The sequence below is a fragment of the Mustela putorius genome, unplaced genomic scaffold (assembly GCF_011764305.1).
Source record: "Mustela putorius furo isolate JIRA1106 unplaced genomic scaffold, ASM1176430v1.1 tig00003853_pilon_pilon_pilon, whole genome shotgun sequence".
NCBI lineage: Eukaryota > Metazoa > Chordata > Mammalia > Carnivora > Mustelidae > Mustela > Mustela putorius.
In genome coordinates this window covers 76,773,442-76,795,514 of record NW_025422005.1, presented here as the reverse complement: position 1 = coordinate 76,795,514, position 22,073 = coordinate 76,773,442, and the positions used below count along the sequence as shown (strand labels likewise).

At 34.0% G+C, this 22,073-nt stretch overlaps 1 protein-coding gene across 20 annotated transcripts in view; it reads left to right on the top strand.

Annotated features, from left to right (window-relative positions):
* The window catches only part of ZNF644 (zinc finger protein 644), a 123,989-nt gene that overhangs the window by 67,233 nt on the left and 34,683 nt on the right, over nt 1-22,073 (top strand). For 13 of the 20 annotated variants that reach the window (XR_006601815.1, XR_006601816.1, XR_006601814.1 and 10 more), the window contains 3 exons: nt 11,156-14,193; nt 14,373-14,978; nt 16,910-17,032. The exons of 3 other annotated variants lie outside the window; for them this stretch is intronic. Coding sequence is in view for 14 of the 17 variants with exons in the window: in XM_004752615.3 (XP_004752672.1) it covers nt 11,156-14,193; nt 14,373-14,978; nt 16,910-17,032 (3,767 nt within the window). In the remaining 3 variants the exon portion in view is untranslated. 4 more of the 20 variants (XM_045064839.1, XM_045064840.1, XM_045064842.1 and 1 more) reach the window with 2 other exon arrangements.

The window sequence follows — 22,073 nt, the reverse complement described above, 5'->3', positions numbered from 1 at the left end:
CAGGGAAGGTTGCAGATTCGTTGGGAACCTTTTTCAAGTGCAAGAAGGGTGATCTTGAAGGAGGAGTTAGATAAAACTGAAATATTGTGCTTTATCTGTTGACTTTTGGGGAGAAATTTTAAAGCCTCCCTCTGTGACTGTCAGTTTTGCTTAACACTTGTAGATGTTTATTTATGTATTATTATGTATTATATATTATTATATAGCCATTTTGTTGTGTGCAGAGGAGCTCATGAATACTGTATCTTCTTGGTGAATTGTATCTTATTATATATAATATTCATCTTTAGCAACTGTAGTACTTTTTGTTTTAAATTCTATTAGATTGTTTTGATAGTAGATGGTTATTAACATTTGCTTAATCTTTTTATCATCTATTATCCTCAGCATTTCCTTTTCCTTTATAAACAGCATATAGCATATATCAAAATAAAACAAGTATGAATGCTTTTTTTCTTAATTTATAAACTTTTAATATTTATTGAGAAGACTGTGTTTGGACTTCTCTGCTTTTTCTTTTCTCTTAGATGTCTTCTGTTGTTACTTTTTATTTTAATTTAATCAATCAAAATTTTCTTTACTTTTTAATTCTACAGATTTGAAATTTATATATCTTATTTCACTATCATATTTGGGCACCCTTAGCATTTTAATACATTTTTTAAAAGATTTTCTTTGAATCAGTGTCCACTAGTCTAACCTTCCATGGTGAAATCTTTTGGGCTTCTTAGTTTCTGTATTATTATATACAATATAACTCTCTTTTCATAGTAATCCTTTTGAACAATTATTAATAGTTACTACATTTAGTTGCCTTTTTCAGTAGTTTAATTGCTTACTAATGTTTATTGGCTTTTTTAAAAGATTTCATTTATTTGACAGAGAGAGAAAGCACAAGCAGGGGGAAAAGCAGGCTCTTTATAGAGCTGGGAGCTTGTAGGGCTTGATCCCAGGACCCTGGGGTCATGACCTGAGCCCAAGGCAGATGCTTAACTAACTGAGCCACCCAGGCACCCCTATTTATTGATTCTTGTGTCTTTCTTTTTATGTATTCTTGTTTCTGTGCTGGAGAATTACTCTATGAATGGATGATAAACTTTTGGAATCCTTGCTTGTCCAAAATGTCTATATTCTGTTGTTATGCTTGAGTGGTACTTTAGCTAGTTATCGAATTCTGGGTTGAAAAGTATTTTTACATCTTTCACCATGATGCTGGCAAATAATTTTAAGACTGTGGGAAAAACAGGCATTCTTACACATTGGAGGTAGATTGACATATTGATAGAAATTTGGGGAATGATTTGGAAATGTGTAGTAAACAAAAATACACATGGGACTTTGAAAAATCTATATCACTGAAATAAAAACACTACTATAAGGCTATCTATGCAGGGTTATTTATGGTAGCATGTATATTATATAATCCCACTTCTATAAAGAAAATCAGAAAACAAACATGTTATATGTTTGTATGAATAAGAAAAAGGAATAGAAGGATACACCAGACTATTACCACATTGGTAACTGAAGTAGGAGAGAGTGGAAAACATAGATGAGATAATGTATTCAGACAGATTTTATTTATTTATTTACTTATGTTTAAATGTTGGCTATTTATAAGACTGTACTCCTTTGACAGAGAGATACACAGTGGGAGAGGGAAAAACAGGCCTCCCAGAGCAGGGAGCCCAATGTGGGATTCAATACCTAAAATCTGATGACACTGCTAATGAAGAATTGTTACTGTTTTTTAGGTAGTCTAGTTTTTGTTTTTATCTTGTTTTCTGGAAGTGAGTAGAATTCTACCTTTTATTCTTAAAGTTCTGAAATTTTCCCAGGACTTGTCAAGAAGTGTATTTTTTTTCTTCATCCACTGAGCACTGTTTGGGCCCTGTTAATCTAAAGACTTCTGTATTTTTTGAGCTCTGAAATATTTTCTATTGTGTCCTCTTCTTTAGTCCCCTGGGCTTTGTTTTATTTTGCTTTTTCCTATAATTCCTACTTGGTATAATCTGGGGATCTGAATTTCATGGTTTTTTTTTACTCCCTTTTTTAAGAAGTTTTTGTAAGAATACCCTATTTCATCAACCATATTCACTCTGCTTTTCAGCCACCCACTGAGAGTTCTTTTGTTGTTATTGTTGTTGCTGTGTAGTCATTTTTTATTTCAAAGTTCTTTGGCACCCTCTTGCTCAGAGCATATTATACTTCTTAAAACACAATAGTTTATAGAATTTGAGGATCTTAAGTATATTTACTTTTTGTTCTTTTAGTGATTAACCTTATAATTCTGATGAACTCTTAAGTTTATACATTATTTCATACACTTAACATAATAATTTTAGCCATTTTCAAGGCACACCTCTCCCTCACATTCAGCCTTTTGGAAAAACTTGTGAGATGGTAGGTGAGTGGTGAACTTAGAGACCCTGTGCTATTACACTTGAATATTATGTGCTCTGTATAAAATTCTATACTCAAAATAATTTTAACCCCGAATTCTGATGTTATTGTACCCTTGACATAATACTTAACTCTTGACAGTGAAAAATCGGTTGCTTTTCTGATTCGTATTTTTTGGTATAAAATCTTTTTTTAATTTTTTTAGATTGTATTTATTTATTTGACAGAGAAAGAGATCACAAGTAGCAGAGCGGCAGACAGAAAGAGAGGGAGAAGCAGACTCCCCACTGAGCAGAGAGCCCAATGTGGGGCTCAATCTCAGGACCCTGAGTTCGTGACCAGAGCTGAAGACAGAGGGTTAACCCACTAAGCAACCCAGGTGCCCCTGTTTTTGTTTGTTTTATTTGGGATCGCCCTCTCCATCCTTTCCAGCAGTCCTCATCTGTGACTCTTCTAGTTTATGGTTTTAACCACCTTGGTATGTCTCTCTGTTCTAGTTCATCTGCTTTCATTACATTGACATTTTATGAGAGACAAAAATTAAATTCATGTCCTAATGGACCCTAATGAATCAAACTCTTAAATCCTGAGTGGCCACTTCATGTCCTTTTTCCTTGGAGCACTGGTCAAGCACTGTAATTCCCCTCTTTATTGCTTATTGAATTACTGAAGCTCTGCTTTATCCCCACAAGAGTGTTATTCTTACAGCCCCAGCAAGTCCTAAGATGTGTTTCTTCTGATGGTTTAGCTTCTGCCCATTTATCTTAGCAGTGGCTTTAAGGTACCAGGTATCTCTTCCCAGAATAAATTTCTGCTTGTAAGGGCCTCCTTCATCAGTAGGAGCAATGTACAAATTTACTGTCATCATTCCATAAATGAAACAAGTTTATGGTAGGGTTATAGGGAATTAACATTCCCTATATTAGTGAGTAATTACTAAATACCAGGCCTGTTGCTGCATGTTTTATATTGTCTTATTTAATCCTCACAGTCCTCTTAGTAGGTTTCATATGTACTTTATTGATGAAACAACTGAACTTTAAGAAACGTGGAAGTAACTTTGCCGCAAGGTGGAAGTTGTGGAGCCATTTTTCAAACTCCGGCATGTCTGACACCAAAGAGTGATTCTCCTGGCTCAGTACACTATAAAATTTAGTTAACACTCTCATTTTCTGAGGCTTTTCTTATCCATGGTATTTTGTAGAACCTTCTATTTCCTCTGAACCATAAAAAGTATAATCCATATTACTCTCTGGGGACATAATTTATTGCCTTTTACTGACAAGTAGTTTTTTATACTATGTGTATTATACTATACACTATACATAAGTGTCCTTTATATAGTCTTCCTTAATTAGATAGATAGCAATACAGTAAGAAAAAAAATTGACAGCAATAACATTTGATTAATCTTAATAATTAAAATTTTCCCTGAAATAATCTCAAATTATTATTATTATTATTTTATTTATTTATTTTTTTGACAGAGAGCGATCACAAGTAGGCAGGTGGCGGGGGGTGGGAAGCAGGCTCCCTGCTGAGCAGAGAGCCTGATGCGGGGCTCAATCCCAGGACCCTGAGACCATGACCTGAGCCAAAGACAGAGGCTTAACCCACTGAGCCACCCAGGCACCCCTAATCTCAATTATGCTTTAGTCACCTTTTATAAAACAATAATATACTATTCATAACATTTTGGCATTATGGATATTGAATAAATTGGAAATCATGGGTTCTGTAAGTTTCTTCTGGTTCAACAACTGCTACTTTTGACCTTGCCATCTTTCTCTCTTCATAGGAGTAAAGTAAAAGGAAATTCTTCACACTTGTTTGAATAGAGCCATTTACGTTTGATTATTAGTAATAAGTAATTGCATTTTCTAAATATTAGATAATATTTTCTTTAACATTTTGGAGAAATTTTGTTATTATTTATATTCACAATAAATAAATGTCTTTGGTTTTATACATGAAACTCCAGAATTGAACATGTAGTAAGGAAAACTTGTTAAATCAGAAAAATGTCATGGCCAGTTTGTGATTTGCCATCACCAAAATATGTTCTTTTTGTTTTTTTAAGACATTGGTGCAAGAGAGGTACATCTTTCTGCATATTTTGTTTTAAGGAAAGCAGATTTCTTGTATTTGAATTTTTACCATCCTAAGTGAAGATTATTGTAGAATATTGATTACTTTGGAATATTTTTATTAGAAGATAATTGTATTTGGGGGGCTGATTTTAGAGAAAGAAGAAAAGGTAAGTTGAGTAAATGGTATCAGTAAGAGTTCAGATTTAATGAAAATACTTTATAGAAAGTAAAACTTCTGGTAGTGTTTCATTTTTCTAGTTCTTAGAGTGTCAGACTTTCCCATCTATATATAAGTTTGAATTTACCTACTGGAGTTTAAATGTACATAATACAGGTAAAAGGCTAAATAGTCATTACAGATTATTACAGAATTGCAGAAGTTTTCTTTTTACAATCTTAGTCCCTTTCAATAAAATTAAATTATAATTCAGTTACAGAATTTATTCTCTCGACCTCATAATGTTCAAGTTTACTTCTCTGACCATAAATAGCTTTGTACTTTATAAATATGACTAATACGTGATTACTATATGAATTAATGGAACTTTAGTAATAAGAGTTTAACTGTAAAATCTACAAAAGTTTTTCAAAAATGTATAAACAGTTGAATATGTGAGGTTTTGAGTTTGAAAGAGCAAAATTATTGAGTATTAGAAGGAGACATCTGTTATGTTTCAGGCAGTCTTTTGATGCCAGATTATCTCTTATACTTTTGTGGGCAATTTCTTCAAAGCCCAATTGTTTGAGTTTGCAGTAAGTCACTAACTTTGATGTGCATATTCTAATGGACCATTGTCCTGTGAAATCATACAAGGTTGGGGCAGAAGTTTCATCTGCAGCACTTTGAACATTATTATTTTTAAGTTCTTGAGCAAATTCCTAGTCTTTCCTGAAAACCATTGGCAAACAGACATCTAACGTTGATGCTGATTTTGTTAAGAACTTCTTTTGTCATATTTACTTATCTCTTGCCAATTACTGTCAGATGTGTAGGCACAGTAATTTCTCAATGATGAAATCTCTTTGTCCTTCACAATTATTTCAGCTTTCAAGCAGTTCATTCCAAATGCATATATAATATTTATATCACCACTTTATGTGTTACTATTATCTCTATTTTCACTTTAATTATGTTTGGTCTTCCAAGGACTTTTAACACTTAACTTCTTTTGCATTTATTGGACACAATGGGTTTATGTTTATAAAATATCTCAAAACTCTAAGCAAAAAGAGCAAACTGATCAAATGACACTAGAAGACCCAAGGTAAAATAAGAATTAATTGTAGTTAATAATCTGTTGGTGGAGGGTAGAGTTGACACTACCTTTGGAGTGACACATTTGTGATTTATGTTAATTATATAATTCTTTTCAAATGTTTGCTGTGTTTGAAAAATATATAAAGAGGTTATCACTCATTTTATTTTTAAAAAAATTGCATGAATTGTTATTGTTGAAGTAGTGCATATGTACATTATTTACCCTAACAAAGCTCTGATTATCACTTAACATTTTTCTCTAAGTTTTTTTATTTATTTGAGAGAGAGAGAGGGAGAGAGCATAAGCAGGAGTGAGGGGGAGCACAGAGGGAGAAGCAGACCCCCTGCTGAGTTGGGGAGCCTACATGAGGCTTGATTCCAGGACCCTGAGATCGTGACCTGAACTGAAGTTGGGTGCTTAACCGACTGAGCCATCCAGGTGTCCCAGTGATCAGTTATCTTGTTCTGACTGTATGAAAGCATAAACAATGCAATAAGCTGTCATTCCATGCTGAATATAATATAGCATTCTCCTTTGGTTGCAACTGTAATTTATTGCCTTACCTCTTAAAAATACAAAGCTCTTCATTTAGTGACTATCCATTTGTTTTTTTGAATACTCTTACTTCACATTATTGTATAATTTTGTCAGGTTGCTAAAGTTAGGCCTTTGCAGTTCCCCACCACCTTTTGTCCTTCTTGTAGTTACCTGCTTCTTGAGGTGTCAGATTATGTTAAGTATTTAGTATACTTAGCAGTAAGGATAACTTTATGTTAATTAGGTGTTTATGATTTAGTACCTTACTATTTTTAACATTTTCCTACTAAATAATGAAGATAATTCATGGCATTAGGAATGAAACTACTCAACAAGTTCATTGTAATTTGATGGTAGGTGGTAAAATTAACATAAAGATCATTGGTTTGTAATGGTAGTATTGCATGCTGCCTGGGAAGAAAGCATTATGTGTACCCAATGTATTCTTGCTTTATTTTTCCTGTTCATTATTTATGTATTTTCTATTTATTTGAGCTCATTGACTTTTTTTTTTATATTACCAATAGGAAAAACCCCTTTATGTAGTTTTCATGATTGCAGATAGTTCTGTGGCCTCGATCTGTTAGTCATTTAGTACCATATCATTGTTCAAGAATCAGCTTATCAACATATTATAATTTAACTAAGGGATTATTTCAAGTAATTATGAATTTAGAGGATCTTTTTAAAGTCCTATAGTATAATTTTCACTTCATTTTTAGCTCATTATTTCAAGTAATGTTACGTGTTAATAATGTAATAACCAAGAATTTAACATATATAGTCCATATCAGAGAGGATGTTAGAAATCATCTTATCCAATCGCCAGCGCCTTATTACCTTCTACAGTTCCTGGCAGTAATCTAAACTGCTGAGCCATTCACTTCACTATTGTGTAAGACAACCCTTTGTAATAGGTTAACTGTTTCCTGTTTTTGGTTTATTTAATCTTGAGATGAAATCCATCTTTGTGATTCAGACACATCGATCATATCTTTTATATGCCACACCTTTGAACGTTTGAAGATTGATAATTGTATTGGCTAATTGCTAGGCTAAGCGTACCAAGTTTTCTCTTTATTTCATCATGTGGCATGCTGGATACTCTTATGAATTTCTGTATTTTTTTAGTATTTTCTCTCAATGATATCTGGAGTAGGATACTGCCTAGATGATATGGTTAAATAGTATACTATGTCTTCACTTGAATTATATATTAGGTGAGGCTTGCATTTATATATTTGTACACTGTGTACATATATATAGACTTAAATATCACAGTAATTATACATATAGTATTTCAGTTAATTAAGATTTGTTTTGCAATTAGAATGACAGTTGTGAATGTTTTTCTCTTCTTGACCCAATCTTATATATGACTAACTGAAGTTGTCATGTGTTCTCAAGGATAATTTAAATGAACTTGGGGTTTGTGAAAATCTGACAGATTTTAACTGTAACTCAGCTAGTAGGCAGCATTATAATTTATTTATAGGTTTGTAATATAGCTATTAATGAGCTAATGTGTAATGAGGGCAAATTGTATTATATTTTTGTGTGAAATTATACTACATGACAAAGGTTGATATTATGTAATAAGTGCCCACAAAATATTAACCTACTAGCAATAAATACAATTAATAATGTACATAAAAGAATGAAATTAAGCTAATTTTCTATAAAAAATTATTCATGAACAGAAAGTGGACAGCATAGATTTGGTGACAGGAAGGTTGTATCTAATCTGAATTACTGAGTGACCTAGGAAGCTTGCTCAGAGGGATTACAGAATAATTATGTTAATATGCAATTATCACCTCATTTCTTCTATAGTAACCTCAAGATGTAGTGTAGTGAGGGTGTTATAGCAAGTGCTGATAGTTTGCAAAAATACTGATGTTTGAAATTTCTAAGACAATAAGTCTAGCTTGAGGCATAAAAGTGATGATCTGTCATCTTGAAGACAGATCTGACCTTTGTACTCTTTTTTTTTTAATGCTCATAGTATATAACTACAGGCAGTTATAGCTGTAGAACTCATTATGATTTTCAAGAAACTGAAATATGTTTTATGTAGATTTAAAGTTCCATTTACAGCTTTTTATAAAGTGTGTGAATTTTTTAAGGAATATTTTAAAATTCATTTAAAAGAAAAATTCTATGATTACATGGAGGAGGATAAAGTAAAAGTATCTAAGTATTTTATTAAAATATCCTAATTGATATAGCAGAGTCACTGAAATTTAAGGAGTCAAAGCAATATAACATTGGTTTGATTATTTTAATTTATTAGTTTCCCTTTTTTTAACTTAATAATGTCTACCCTCACATATGTCCCCCACTTAGTTCTGTTAACATAAACTGGTGTTGATGGCTCTGTTACATATGTTTAACTACATAAAGATAGTTGGAAAAAGTATTTGTAAGTCTGAAATTAACTTGTAGGTTAAATGCTTTCTTGCTTATGTGCCACATAACCATCCATGAATGTAGGGAAATAATTTTTGATGTCAAAGTTCTAGATCCATTATTCACTGCAAAGTATTTTGATGGTTCAGTGTTCTGCATTATATCTCAATGCAACAGCTATAAGTTTTGAATACACTTAAGAAAAAATGTGTTTTTAACATTTTTTAGTTAAGATATACTCTGAAAATTAAACTAGGAAAAGATTTTTATTGTTGCTAAGATACTAGCTAGGAGCCATTTCTTATTGCATACTTTTTAACTGATGGGATACATTTTTAATATTAATGTGCTAATAAGTATTCTGAAAAAATATTTTTTAGTAGAGGTAATCATTAATTTGGGGACAGATAAGGTACATTTCTTTAGGTGTGAAGGAGAACTTTGTTAAAGACTTCATTTTATATTTTAACAGTATTTAATTTGATCTTTTGATTTTCCTTCTGCTAGATGTATTTTATAGACAGAAGATGTCATATACATATATTCTTACTATGTTTCTGAGCAAACCAGTTTGGTATCTTTAGAATGTGAACTTTTGGATGGCTCCTATAAAGCCATTCTGGTAATGAGAATGCAGTCTCCAAGCAGACATGATATTCTCATAGTTTGTCACCCTGCTGTTCAGGGGGTACCAATGAAGTTGCTTTAAATGGGAAGCGTCTGTTCCATCTCTGAACCTCTAACACCAGAACAGATGGGTGGAACATGGAACATAGAAGGTTTTACCTCTGAGGTGGTAACAGTGAAGCCACTCATTAACACTGAATTTACCACTTCGTTAGCAGCATTGCTTCCTGTTGAGAAATACTAATATAGGCTTTCAAATTGACTGAGCATATATTTGTCTACCTCTGTGATGATAATAAATAGGAATACAAAGTAAGTGTCTTGCAGGCTAGTTTTTTAAAAATTCTGTTGTCCACTTCAGATTTGTGAGATCGTTCCTATTTGAACATTTTACTTTTTCTATGTAATTTCATGAGAAATGTCAGGAATGGGTAATAGTTATAGCATTAAGATTTGCTTTTCTTTTCATTGACATTTGCACACTCTTCCCTAACACATGTTTATGTGCTGCCCATTTTTAACTTCTGTGTATGTGATGTAGAGACTCCTGCTGGGTGCTGCATTAGCACCATTTTGGGGTGATATCATTGAATATGATCTTATTGGACGTCTATTTTTATTAATATGGAAGTTTGCCAATCTCAAAACAGAATTCTGAGGCCTAGGAGGGGCAGAAAAATTGTTGGTGTAAATAATAATGCCAAAGACAGATATTTGTTGTATTTGTTTGTAATAGTTGTTGTATTGAAGAACACATCTTGTGGAAAGAGTAAGCTCATACTTAGAAGAGCTTATTCTAAATTGTGAAATAAGAAAGTAATTATAAATAATTCTTTTATTCTTTAACTAGACTTAATGTTTTACAGAGCATGTATTTAGTACCATGAAAGATACTAGAAATAATGAACTGTGTATTGAAAATATTTTAATTTCTAAATATCAATTAAGTTCCTCCTGTCTTAAAATAGTGTTATTTATTATACAAATTAAAAATACTGTGAGGGGAAAAATGGGAGACTAGTCTTTATCAGAGAGCAGGAACCTCGTCTGTCTTGTTTACTGTTGGTATTCCCAATAATAAAGCAGTGCCTGGCATGTGGTAAGGGCTCAGTAAATACTTGGAGAATGAATAAACTGTACTTGCCACCTGTACAAAAGGAAAAGTAGTACAGAGTTTTACCCAGCACTTCAGATAGTTCATACCTAGGGTTGCCAAACAGCAGGTTCTTTAAATTGTACTTGAGGATTATTGAACATTTTGAACGCTTTGCTGTCATTGCTGGGTCAAGAAGTCAGAACTGTGATGGAATTTGCGTTATTTGAATGGGGTGTCTACATTTCATAGGAAGAAAACTGTTTTTCCTCTTGCATACTTTGGCTTTGATTTTGCAGTTGTCTTTTTTATTCATTCAACATGGTAGTGCTTTATTTACCAAATACTGCCTAAGCACCTGTGCCGAGCACTGTGCTAGATTTTAGAGCTATGAGAGGGACTGTGTACAGTATCTGCCCTCGAAGAGCTTACATTCTTCCAAGGAGACAGGCAATTCCAGTATAATTTGGCCAATTCTAATGTTGCTGTTCCCTAGACATTTTGTAGATATGCAATATAGGGTTGCTGTTGCTTAGCATAAGAAAAAAATTAACCTTTGAGATACTTTTAAAGTCTTTCACATTTTTTAAGTGTTTCTTCATTCTTAGAAAATTATTAGGATCTTGTTATAAGCGGTAGAGTTACACTAATAAAAATATGTGCTTTGAACTCTCCATACATTCTAATAGAATTTTTTCTTTCATGCAAATCTAAATTTTTTTTCTTCCATTTTCTAGACTAAATGTGTTAAATGGGCTTGCCAACAATATGGATGATGTGAAGATAAACACCGATATTACTGGTGCTAAAGAAGAACTCCTAGATAACAACAGTTTTATCTCAGACAAAGAAAGTGGAGTTCATAAACCAAAAGATTGTCAAACATCCTTTCAGATAAATAATACGCTCACTCTGCCTGAAGAACTGTCAAAGGACAAATCTGAAAAAGCCTTAAGTGGAGGCCAGTCTACTCTGTTTATACATGCTGGTGCTCCTACTGTTTCTAGTGAAAATTTTATCTTGCCTAAAGGAGCTGCTGTTAATGGACCAGTTTTACACTCCTCCTTAGCTAAGACTTCCAATATGAATAAAGGCAGCGTTTCATTAACCACTGGACAACCTGTGGATCAGCCAACAACAGAATCTTGTTCAACTTTGAAGGTGGCACCTGATCTTCAACTATCTACACCACAGAAAGCAAGTCAACACCAAGTTTTATTTTTGTTATCAGATGTAGCACATGCTAAAAATCCAACCCATTCCATTAAAAAACTACCTACCTCTGCTTCCGTTGGTTGTGACATTCAGAATTCAGTAGGGAGTAGTATAAAGTCAGAGAGCACTTTAATAAGTCAAGTAGAGGTGGGTGAGGATAGTGATGATTTATTGGTAAAAGATGATTGTGTCGATACATTGACAGGAACTTCCTCAGGTACAGATGAATTTAGGTCAGAAAATGACACAAACTGGGATCCCCAAAAAGAGTTCATTCAGTTTCTTATGACTAATGAAGACACAGTGGATAAAGCTCCAGTTCACTCTAAAGTAGGTCTAGAGAAAAAGAGAAAGCGAAAAATGGATGTAAGCAAGATTACTCGTTATACTGAGGATTGCTTTAGTGATTCTAATTGTATACCCAATAAGTCAAAAATGCTAGAGGTAGACTTTCTGGAACAGAATGAAGAACTACAAGCAATAGACTCACAGAAATATGCATTATCAAAAGTGAAGCCTGAATCAACTGATGAAGACTTGGAATCTGTGGATGCTTTTCAGCATCTAATTTATAACCCAGATAAGTGTGGAGAAGACAGTTCACCTGTTCATAGTAGCACTTTTCTTTCAAATACCTTAAAAAAGAAATGTGAAGAAAGTGATTCCGAGTCACCTGCTACTTTCAGCACTGAAGAGCCATCGTTCTACCCCTGTACAAAGTGCAATGTGAATTTTAGGGAGAAAAAGCACCTCCACAGGCATATGATGTATCATTTAGATGGGAATAGCCACTTTCGCCATCTTAATGTCCCAAGGCCATATGCTTGTAGAGAATGTGGACGGACATTTCGAGATCGTAACTCACTTCTAAAGCATATGATTATTCACCAAGAAAGAAGACAGAAGTTGATGGAGGAAATTCGTGAATTGAAAGAACTTCAGGATGAAGGAAGAAGTGCACGATTACAGTGCCCACAGTGTGTGTTTGGTACCAATTGCCCTAAGACATTTGTGCAGCATGCTAAAACCCATGAAAAAGATAAAAGGTACTACTGTTGTGAAGAGTGTAACTTCATGGCAGTGACAGAAAATGAATTAGAATGCCATCGAGGCATTGCCCATGGAGCAGTGGTAAAATGCCCTATCGTCAGTTCTGATGTAGCCCAGAGAAAAACGCAAAAAAAGACTTTCATGAAAGATTCTATTATAGGATCATCCAAAAAATCAGCCACCTACATATGTAAGATGTGTCCTTTTACTACTTCAGCCAGAAGTATTTTAAAAAAACACATGGAGTACTTGCATTCATCATCATGCATTGATTCATTTGGTAGTCCTCTTGGACTTGATAAAAGAAAAAGTGACATTCTCGAAGAACCTATCGATATTGATAGCACTAAACCATTAATTAAACAGCAGTCAACCACATTTCCAAAGAACTCTGCTTTAAAACAAGATGTAAAGCGAACATTTGGATCATCCTCACAATCAAGTAATTTTTCCAAATTCCATAAGAGACCACACAGGATACAAAAAGCTCGGAAAAGCATTGCCCAGTCAGGTGTAAACGTGTGCAATCAAAACAATTCTCACAAGACTGTTATGATTAAAAGCAGCACTGACCAAAAACCGAAGTATTTCCATCAAGCAGCAAAAGAAAAATCTAATGCCAAGGCAAACAGCAACTATTTATATAGACACAAATATGAAAACTACAGGATGATCAAAAAATCAGGTGAATCATATCCTCTACATTTCAAAAAAGAAGAGCCCAGTTCATTAAATTCTTTACATCTGTTCTCATCATCAGGTAATTCTCACAACAATAGTTTCATTTCAGACCCTCAAAATTCTGACACCAAAAGGCCAGAAAGCTTCAAAGAACATAGGCGTGTAGCTGTAAAGAGAGTAGTTAAGGAGTCTAAGAAGGAAAGTTCTGTTGGAGGAGAAGACTTGGATAGCTATCCAGATTTCTTACATAAAATGACTGTTGTTGTTCTGCAAAAACTTAATTCCGCTGAAAAGAAAGATAGCTATGAAACAGAAGATGAAAGTTCCTGGGATAATGTTGAGCTAGGTGACTACACTACACAGGCTATAGAAGATGAAACCTATAATGATATTAATCAAGAACATGTAAACTTATTCCCGCTGTTTAAAAGCAAGGTGGAAGGTCAAGAGCCCGGAGAAAATGCTACCCTTAGTTATGATCAAAATGATGGCTTTTATTTTGAATATTATGAAGATGCTGGAACTAATAACTTTTTGCATGACATACATGATCCTCAGCATTTAGAAAATGCGGAAACTTCATTGTCAAAGCATAGTTCTGTTTTTCACTGGACTGATTTGTCTCTTGAGAAGAAATCATGTCCTTACTGCCCAGCAACATTTGAAACAGGTGTTGGATTGTCAAATCATGTCCGAGGACATCTTCACAGAGCTGGACTAAGCTATGAAGCCCGACATGTTGTATCACCAGAACAAATAGCCACAAGTGACAAAATGCAACATTTCAAAAGAACTGGCACAGGGACACCTGTTAAGCGAGTTAGAAAAGGTAAGTTCCCATGCGGATAATATGGGTTAATATGTGTGTATTCAAGTTCAAAGGATTCGAAGGTTTTGCTCAAATCTGGTCTTTTTAGAATCATCTAATTTTGTATTTCAGAATTAATTGGCTTTACGATGATCACTTTATAAAAGATTCTGATGTTACTCTTAAAAAATTTTTTTTAGCTATAGAGAAGTCTGAAACCACTTCTGAACACACTTGTCAGCTCTGTGGTGGTTGGTTTGATACTAAAATTGGATTATCGAATCATGTTAGAGGCCATCTGAAAAGACTTGGAAAGACCAAATGGGATGCTCACAAATCTCCAATCTGTGTTTTGAATGAGATGATGCAGAATGAAGAAAAATATGAAAAGATCTTGAAAGCATTGAACAGTCGTCGTATTATTCCCAGACCATTTGTAGCTCAAAAATTTGCATCAAGTGATGACTTTCTGTCTCAAAATGTTATACCTCTTGAAGCATACCGTAATGGCCTAAAGACTGAAGCTTTATCAGTGTCTGCATCAGAAGAAGACGGGCTGAGTTTCTTAAATGAATACGATGAAACAAAACCAGAACTGCCCAGTGGAAAAAAGAATCAGTCTCTTACACTGATAGAACTGCTTAAAAATAAAAGGATGGGAGAAGAAAGGAATTCTGCTATTTCTCCTCAAAAAATTCATAATCAAACTGCAAGGAAGAGATTTGTTCAGAAGTGTGTTCTTCCATTAAGTGAAGACAGTCCATTGATGTATCAGCCACAAAGGATGGATTTGACTATGCACTCAGGTAAGAGGATGCCTATGACTGTCGTATAGAATTTAAACACAATTTATTATGCTTACTTGTATGGAATATTTGTAGAAAATACTTTCTTAGAATCCTTTTACTTAAGCTGCTTTTTTTGCAGAGCAGAGATTGGTTATACTGTCATTTCTATATAAGTCATCAGTTGATGCTCATCAGCACTGAATTCTCTGTGCCTCATTTCTTGGTCAGAATGTAAGGTGAGAACAAAAACAAACAAATAAAAAGCTGATCTGTAAAAATAAAATTTGCTATGGCTGGGGGATGGTCCTATGGATGGGAGGTCGACGTTGTTCAAAAAGCGTAGCGTTACTGAAATGGCGTACCTGTCCTATATATGCCAGTGCTCCAAGGTGATAATGCGTTGTAAAAGCTGTTGGTTTTCCTTCTGCTCAAACAAATAAACAAACAATCAAAAAATAGACTCTTTAAACTGAATGGATTGGTGTCTGTTGTGTGTTGTGATTAACCCGAAGAAACGTCTCCCTCTCCAATTCCTCATTATATTGTGGGATAGTTTGGTTTTGGAGAACTGTTGTGAGTATAAAGCATTTGTTTGGGGTTTTAGATTTTACAGTGGTGGTCTAAAGGAATAGAACAGATGGTTTAGGTTAGTGCTTGTGCACCATTAGTTTTTCCTTTTCAAAAGAATAATTTGTGTGTGCCAGCAAGTGATGTAGCAGGTAAAATAGAAAATTGTATGTGTTCTTGCTAAGTCTGGCTTATACTTTTAGACTAGAAAAATTTTAAGTGTCTTTGTAGGTTTCTTTTGGAGGTTAAAAATGTTGAAAATGAACTTAGATGGTCTTATAACTTAGCCCTGAGTTGAATGTGTCTAAGGTAAAAGTAACTGGTCAGTGGATTAATAATGAATATAATTATGGTAATGTTGATTTGCTTGCTCTGGCAGACATTGGGATAGCCCAGATATTTGTATGCAGTTTTGATTTAAGGAAAGATTACCTTGTGTTATAAGTGGTCTGCAAAACTATCTTGTATGGGTTTGTGGTTAATAGGGTTCTTTCTTTTGTATGAAGTGAGTCTTTCAAAGTCAAATCTTCAACCTTTTTGAGAAGGAGAAAATGTAAGGAAGGTGTGTTAGCTGTGTTGACTAAGGTGTGGTACACTTAAGAGATGGAAAGTGTATTTGTGGCTGATTATCATAGTTACTGTTGAAGAAACCAATTGAAAGGTGTTGGGGGAGTGAGGATTGTCTTTGAAGTTAGGAGTTTCTTATTGTTTCAACATGTTTTCTTTCCTGTGATGACTAAGATGTTAGCTTGTTGATCATTTATTTAGCACAAAGATTTTAGCAAAAAACTTCAAATCATTAACTTTCATTATTGATTGCGCATTCAGAGTAATGAACATAAAATGCCCTGAATAAAATGTTGTGTCTAACAGCTGCTCAATGGTGTGTTTTACCACCTTTTCTCCCAGCCTTCATCAGAAAGCCTAATTTAGTATTGAGCCTTTTACGGCTTTGTGGGTAAAACACTTTAATTACCACTTTGTCAACTAGACTTTTTAATTCTTTTTATTGGTAATGTTGTAAGCTTTGAAACTTCTCAACTGAACTGTGCTCTTCAAATCACAGGATTGTATTTTAGGTTTAGGAAATGATCTGCGTAACACAGAAATCTGCAAGAAAGTGATAATAGGTGTTAAATCCAGAGGAGCTCAGAGGTTCATGGCACTCCTCTTCCACATTTCCAAAGAGCATGGGTTGGCTCTAAATACTAACAACAAACTAATCATAGTTAACTTAATTCCCCCTCCTTATTTTAAGTTAAGCTAATTCAATGAACGTTTTTAAAACCATCCTTATTGTGGTACTTTTCTTCACGCTTTTAGCTAAGAAAATTTCACTTTTTGAAGTGAGAACTGGATTATAGTTTTCTTTTGAATGATAGGTATGCCTGTGAAGCTTAGAACATGTGTGCATTGCAATACGACGTTTACAAGTGCTGTTAGCCTGTCCAACCACTTACGCGCTTATGCACGAAAGAAGAGTGCTGGACTTTTGACTGGTACAGGTATGTTTGAACAGATAACACAGCAAGTCTGCTTGGTACAGTACACTTTTTTTCTCACCAGACTGGTGCTAGTTCAGATGATATTTATAGCTTTCTTTGGTAAGCACAGTTGAGACTGAATATACATTAAATTTCAGCAACTTGTAAACTGTTAGATATAGTTTTAAGGAAGTTATCCTTTTTCATTAGGCTCTTATCGACTTGATTTAGGGGAAAAGAAAACCAACAGAGGTGTGAAACTTTTGAGTCTACAGAACTCCCATTGATTTTTAAATTATACAATTTTTGATTTTTAAAATTTATTTTTGTTAGTGGATTCCAGTAAGGCACCTCTCTTTGGTAAAATAGATTGTAGTTCTAGCTTGAGAAAATGCTTTATTAGGAAAGGAAATTATTGTGAAATTTCAAATATGTAGGTTAATTAGAAAACTAAGCAAAACTTAAGGAATTTTCATTAGTTTATAGATCAGGTCTTTAAAGAGACAAGCCTTAATAATGGCCCATGTTGACAACTGAATAGATTTTTCTTTTAGTGCTCCTAAATGATGTTTAGGATTAATAAATACAGCCAAGCACATAAATGTTAACATGCACATTTCTGTGTTATTTTTGGTTGGTTAGCCCAACCTTGCAGATAACCTCTTCATATTGCTAGCCTGTGAAGAATTTCATTAACTTACTCACATGTAATACTGCTTCTTACCCTACAAAATGCCTTGCTCTTTTCATTTGTAGCCTTTCAAGCTACCCTGCTTTAGCAAATCCCATTTCGCTCACGTCTTAAAATATACCCTCTTTCCTAAATATATCCACATAAATCCTTTTGACTAAAATTCTCCTTCCAATCTCTTTATTTCTCTTGCTCTTTGAGATCACTGCCTTCTGCTTTCTTCTAGTTGTTGTTTTCCCAACTTTTTCGTTCTTCCTCATGTCTTTCTATGGCTTATATCCAATATGTTCTTGCTACCAAAGAAACACTTGTATTCATACTAATGTCTTTCTTTCTTCTGCTTCTTTGCTTTATCCTTTGACTTGATATACAAATGACCAGGGATGACCATTGACTGTATTAAAAAGGATAGAGTGAGTTTTACTTTACTGGATTATAACCTCTTACTATGAAATTTTAGTTTTTGTGAGATTACACCTACCTTCATCAGCCTTGGAAGGTGATTGCTGACATTAGAAGCAGGGAGGCAGTAAAAATAAAAGACTGTGGAAACAGAAATTCATCATTGTTATAATAATCACTAACTTTTATCGAACATTTACTATGTGTCAGGCACTGTGCTGTGCAATTTTCATGCGTAATATATAGCTTCACAACCACCGTATGAGATGTGGGTACAATAATTTTACAGGACACTGGGGCTTAGAGAACTTAAGCAAGTTACCCAAACTTATGTAGTTATTAATAGCAAAGTTGAAAAATCAAGGCTTTCTTACCCTAGACCTCTGTTTGTAATCACTATTGTCTGCCACGTATAGAACATAAGTAATTGGAAATCCTAAAATGAAGTTCACTTTAAGGTGGGGAGCATTCTGCTGAAGACTGAATAAATAAGAGTCTTAGAAAGAACAGGGACTCAAGAAACAGGCCTGGAGTAGATTTTAGAGGACTTGAGAGAAATGTTTCAGTCTGACTATTCAGACAGATGATTGCAAATACTCAATGAGGTACATCTCTCCAGTATGCCATTAAAAAATGGCTTTACCTCATCTGAAAATCTTTCAAAATGTAGGATTAATTATTTATAAATAACTGAGCATAACCCTCCACTGACCAAGGGTGCATTCTCAAAAATACTTTATTATCTAAAAAATGTCATTATTAAAGGAAAAAAGTAATATAGGATGAATGGGGATATATTTCTTTGGGCATCAAGAAAAAAAGAGGATATTACTTTTTTTAAAAGATTTTATTGATTTTTTTGACAAACAGAGATCACAAATAGGCAGAGAGGCAGTCAGAGAGAGAGGGAGAAGCAGGCTTCTCGCTGAGCAGAGACACCCACCCCCCCACCCCCGATGCGGGACTTAACTCCAGGACCCTGAGATCATGACCTGAGCCAAAGGTAGAGGCTTTAACCCACTGAGCCACTCAGGCACCCCGAGGATACTAGTTTTTAAAGAACTTTAATATTAACCAAAATGTCAGAAGTATTAGAAAATATAAATTGTGCATTTGGCAGTCCTAAGGCAAAGAGAAAGGAAATGAAAACCTGAAGAAAGTCTAAGATGGTATTTTTCACAGCGCACACCTACTTTTAAGAAAAACTTTAAAATGCATGCGCCCCCCCCCCTTTTTTTTTAAGAAATTCTGATACTTTCCTCTTGATTTTTGAAAGCTTCTTGACCAGTAGAGCTACATGGAATATGTATTTGCTACTTACTTATGCCTACTAAGAAGTTTTTTTTTTATCAGCTTTAGTGACATTTTTCATTTTCCAAGTGGGAAAATGTTCCCAGTTCCCAAGTGGGAACATTGTATTTTATATTTATAAATTCCACGTGCCTATTTTCTTTCCCCGTATCAGTTTCATGGTTTAAGTCAGTGGTCCCAACCTTTAGTTTCTGGAGAGTTCCACTGGATTGTTATAAGGGATTCATCAATTCATATAACTAGCAAGCATTATTTTTCAAGAATATATTGATGATGTTTTAATGAAAGAAATACAAAATTGTGTTTAAAAAACCTTACCTTAATCCAAGTAGATTATAAAGCTGAAACAATGTAAGAAAATATGTAGGACTAAAGCCTCCATAAGAATGTCTGGTACTTAATTCAAGTAGTCTTCATTCATGTGGATGTGGCCTCCTCTTGAAGAAAAAGCTTAGGTATCCCTAGAGTAAATGCTAGCAGTCTGCAGTCTTCGGTCTGGTCTGCATGGTTATCTAGGATAGAACAAATCCATAAGCCGCCTCTTCTATGGGAACTAGCAGTCTGTTGAGGGAGGTAAATATTCTACCTAGCCTGGATAGACCAAAAAGGATGCTCCTCTGCTTCCCCAAATAGCTATTTACTTGAGAACTCACATAATTCTGATGTGATAGTTCTCAATCTTTTTTGGGTCATTGACCTCTTTGAGAATTATGAAAGCTGTGAGCCCCATCCCAGAAACATGTACTTATTCAGCCACAGATAAAAAGTTTTCTGTACACAAGTTTTGTATCTCTTGAAGGTTATCATCTGTAGACCCTTCTTCCTCTGGTGGAGAGCTGAGAAAGAGGAGATGACAAAAGAAAAATGAAGTAGAAAGGACACAGAACTAGGTATCAGGAACCCTAAGAAATCCTTTGTTTTTTTTTAATATGAGTTAGAAAATACTTAAAATGCCAGAACTGTGTAACATCATAATTAATTTATATGGTCACAAATATAAATTAAAATGTAATATGCTTCATAATTTTAGTAAAAGGACATGATGAGTAATAAAGTAAGAAAGCTTAGAATTGAAGACATGGAAGGGTAGCCATACTTGGGACAGAGTTAAACTGTCAAAAAAGAATAGACTTCATTTTGCCCAGAACTGATCCAATTTATAATCCATAGAGCAGGTTCAAATAATTTATATAATAATCCGTGCAATTGTGGATAATCATTTATGAAGCATTTTTTTTAACTTTTTTTAAAATGGATTTTTTTGTCTAAAGAGAACAGTGCCAAAGGGTTTACTTTATTGTAAATTCAAGGCATACTTCTAAATAGGAATTTATTACAGTTAAGATAGACTACACTCTTAGTAAAATTATTTTTCAGGTTTTGTTCTCTTTAGATTAACTGCTCATGTAAATTTTTTCTGGTTAATTTTTTCTACAATGTAATAAGAACATTACATAATTTTCATTAAGAATCAGAAATTTTATGTAGCTTTTATTAAATGCTTTTAGACTTTTAATTTTACTATTGACTTTTTTGTTTAATATTTAAATTAAATGATATCCTTTTTATACTGGCAGTATTAAAAGCATTACTAAGTTATTAATACAGTGACTGTACACACTGGGTTAGCTCTGTTGTTCCAACCAAGTAATTGAAAAGTACCTCTTTTCATAAGTGTCTGGGATTGGACAATAAATTATATGATCACCTTGTTATTAAAGTTTCTAAAATATTTAAAATTATTTAAGGCAGAGTATATTCTATCAATGCCATTAAAAAGAACCAAAAAAGAAAAATATTTTGAGATCAAAGTAAGAGTGAATTCTAACAGGTAAAGAGAAGGAAATAATTGAAGTCTGAGTAGGTTGTTGTGAAAGGAAATGTATCAGTAAGGTAAATGCATGTTTGCACTATGCTTTCCTGTGGTATAGAGCCATGTTATCTCTTGGAAAGAAGAAAGAGTAACAGTGGTGTTCAGCACTTTTATTGGAGCTCCATTTTTACATCTGTACATACAAACCCATATTAATACACATACTCATTTGTTCATTCATTATTCACCCGAATTGAATGTGATGTACTCTGATATTTCTATTTTATTCTTTTTCATTAAAAATAATGCTAGTCATGACCCAGTAAATTGATTTACTACCTACTAAGAAGTTACTATCCACAGGTTGAAAACACTCCCCTTAAGTAACTTTTTCTCTTAGGGACTAGTACTGACCAGAATCAACAATAGTAACATTTAAGAAATCACAATACTACTTCTATGGCAACAAGTAATTTTTCTTTACTCTTTGTATTCAAATGTTTATCTGTAGATCATATTTTTAAAATAAAATGCTGGCCTCCGATATTTAAAGTAAATTGGAGATTTCTAGTTACTTAAAATTAATGCAATTTTTTCTTTTTAAGAAGGGGTGGGGCAGAGGGAAAGGGAAAGAGAGAAGGCCAAGTAGGTTGCACATGTCCAACGCAGAGCCCAACACAGGGATTGATCCCACAACCCTGAGATGATGACCAGAGCCAAAACCAAAAGTTGAATACTTAACTGACTTAGCCACCCAGGTGCCCCTGAAAACATTTTTATATGCAAATATATTTGGGGGAAGGGCTTCATTTCATTACCTTCAGAATACTTCCATGACATTTTAG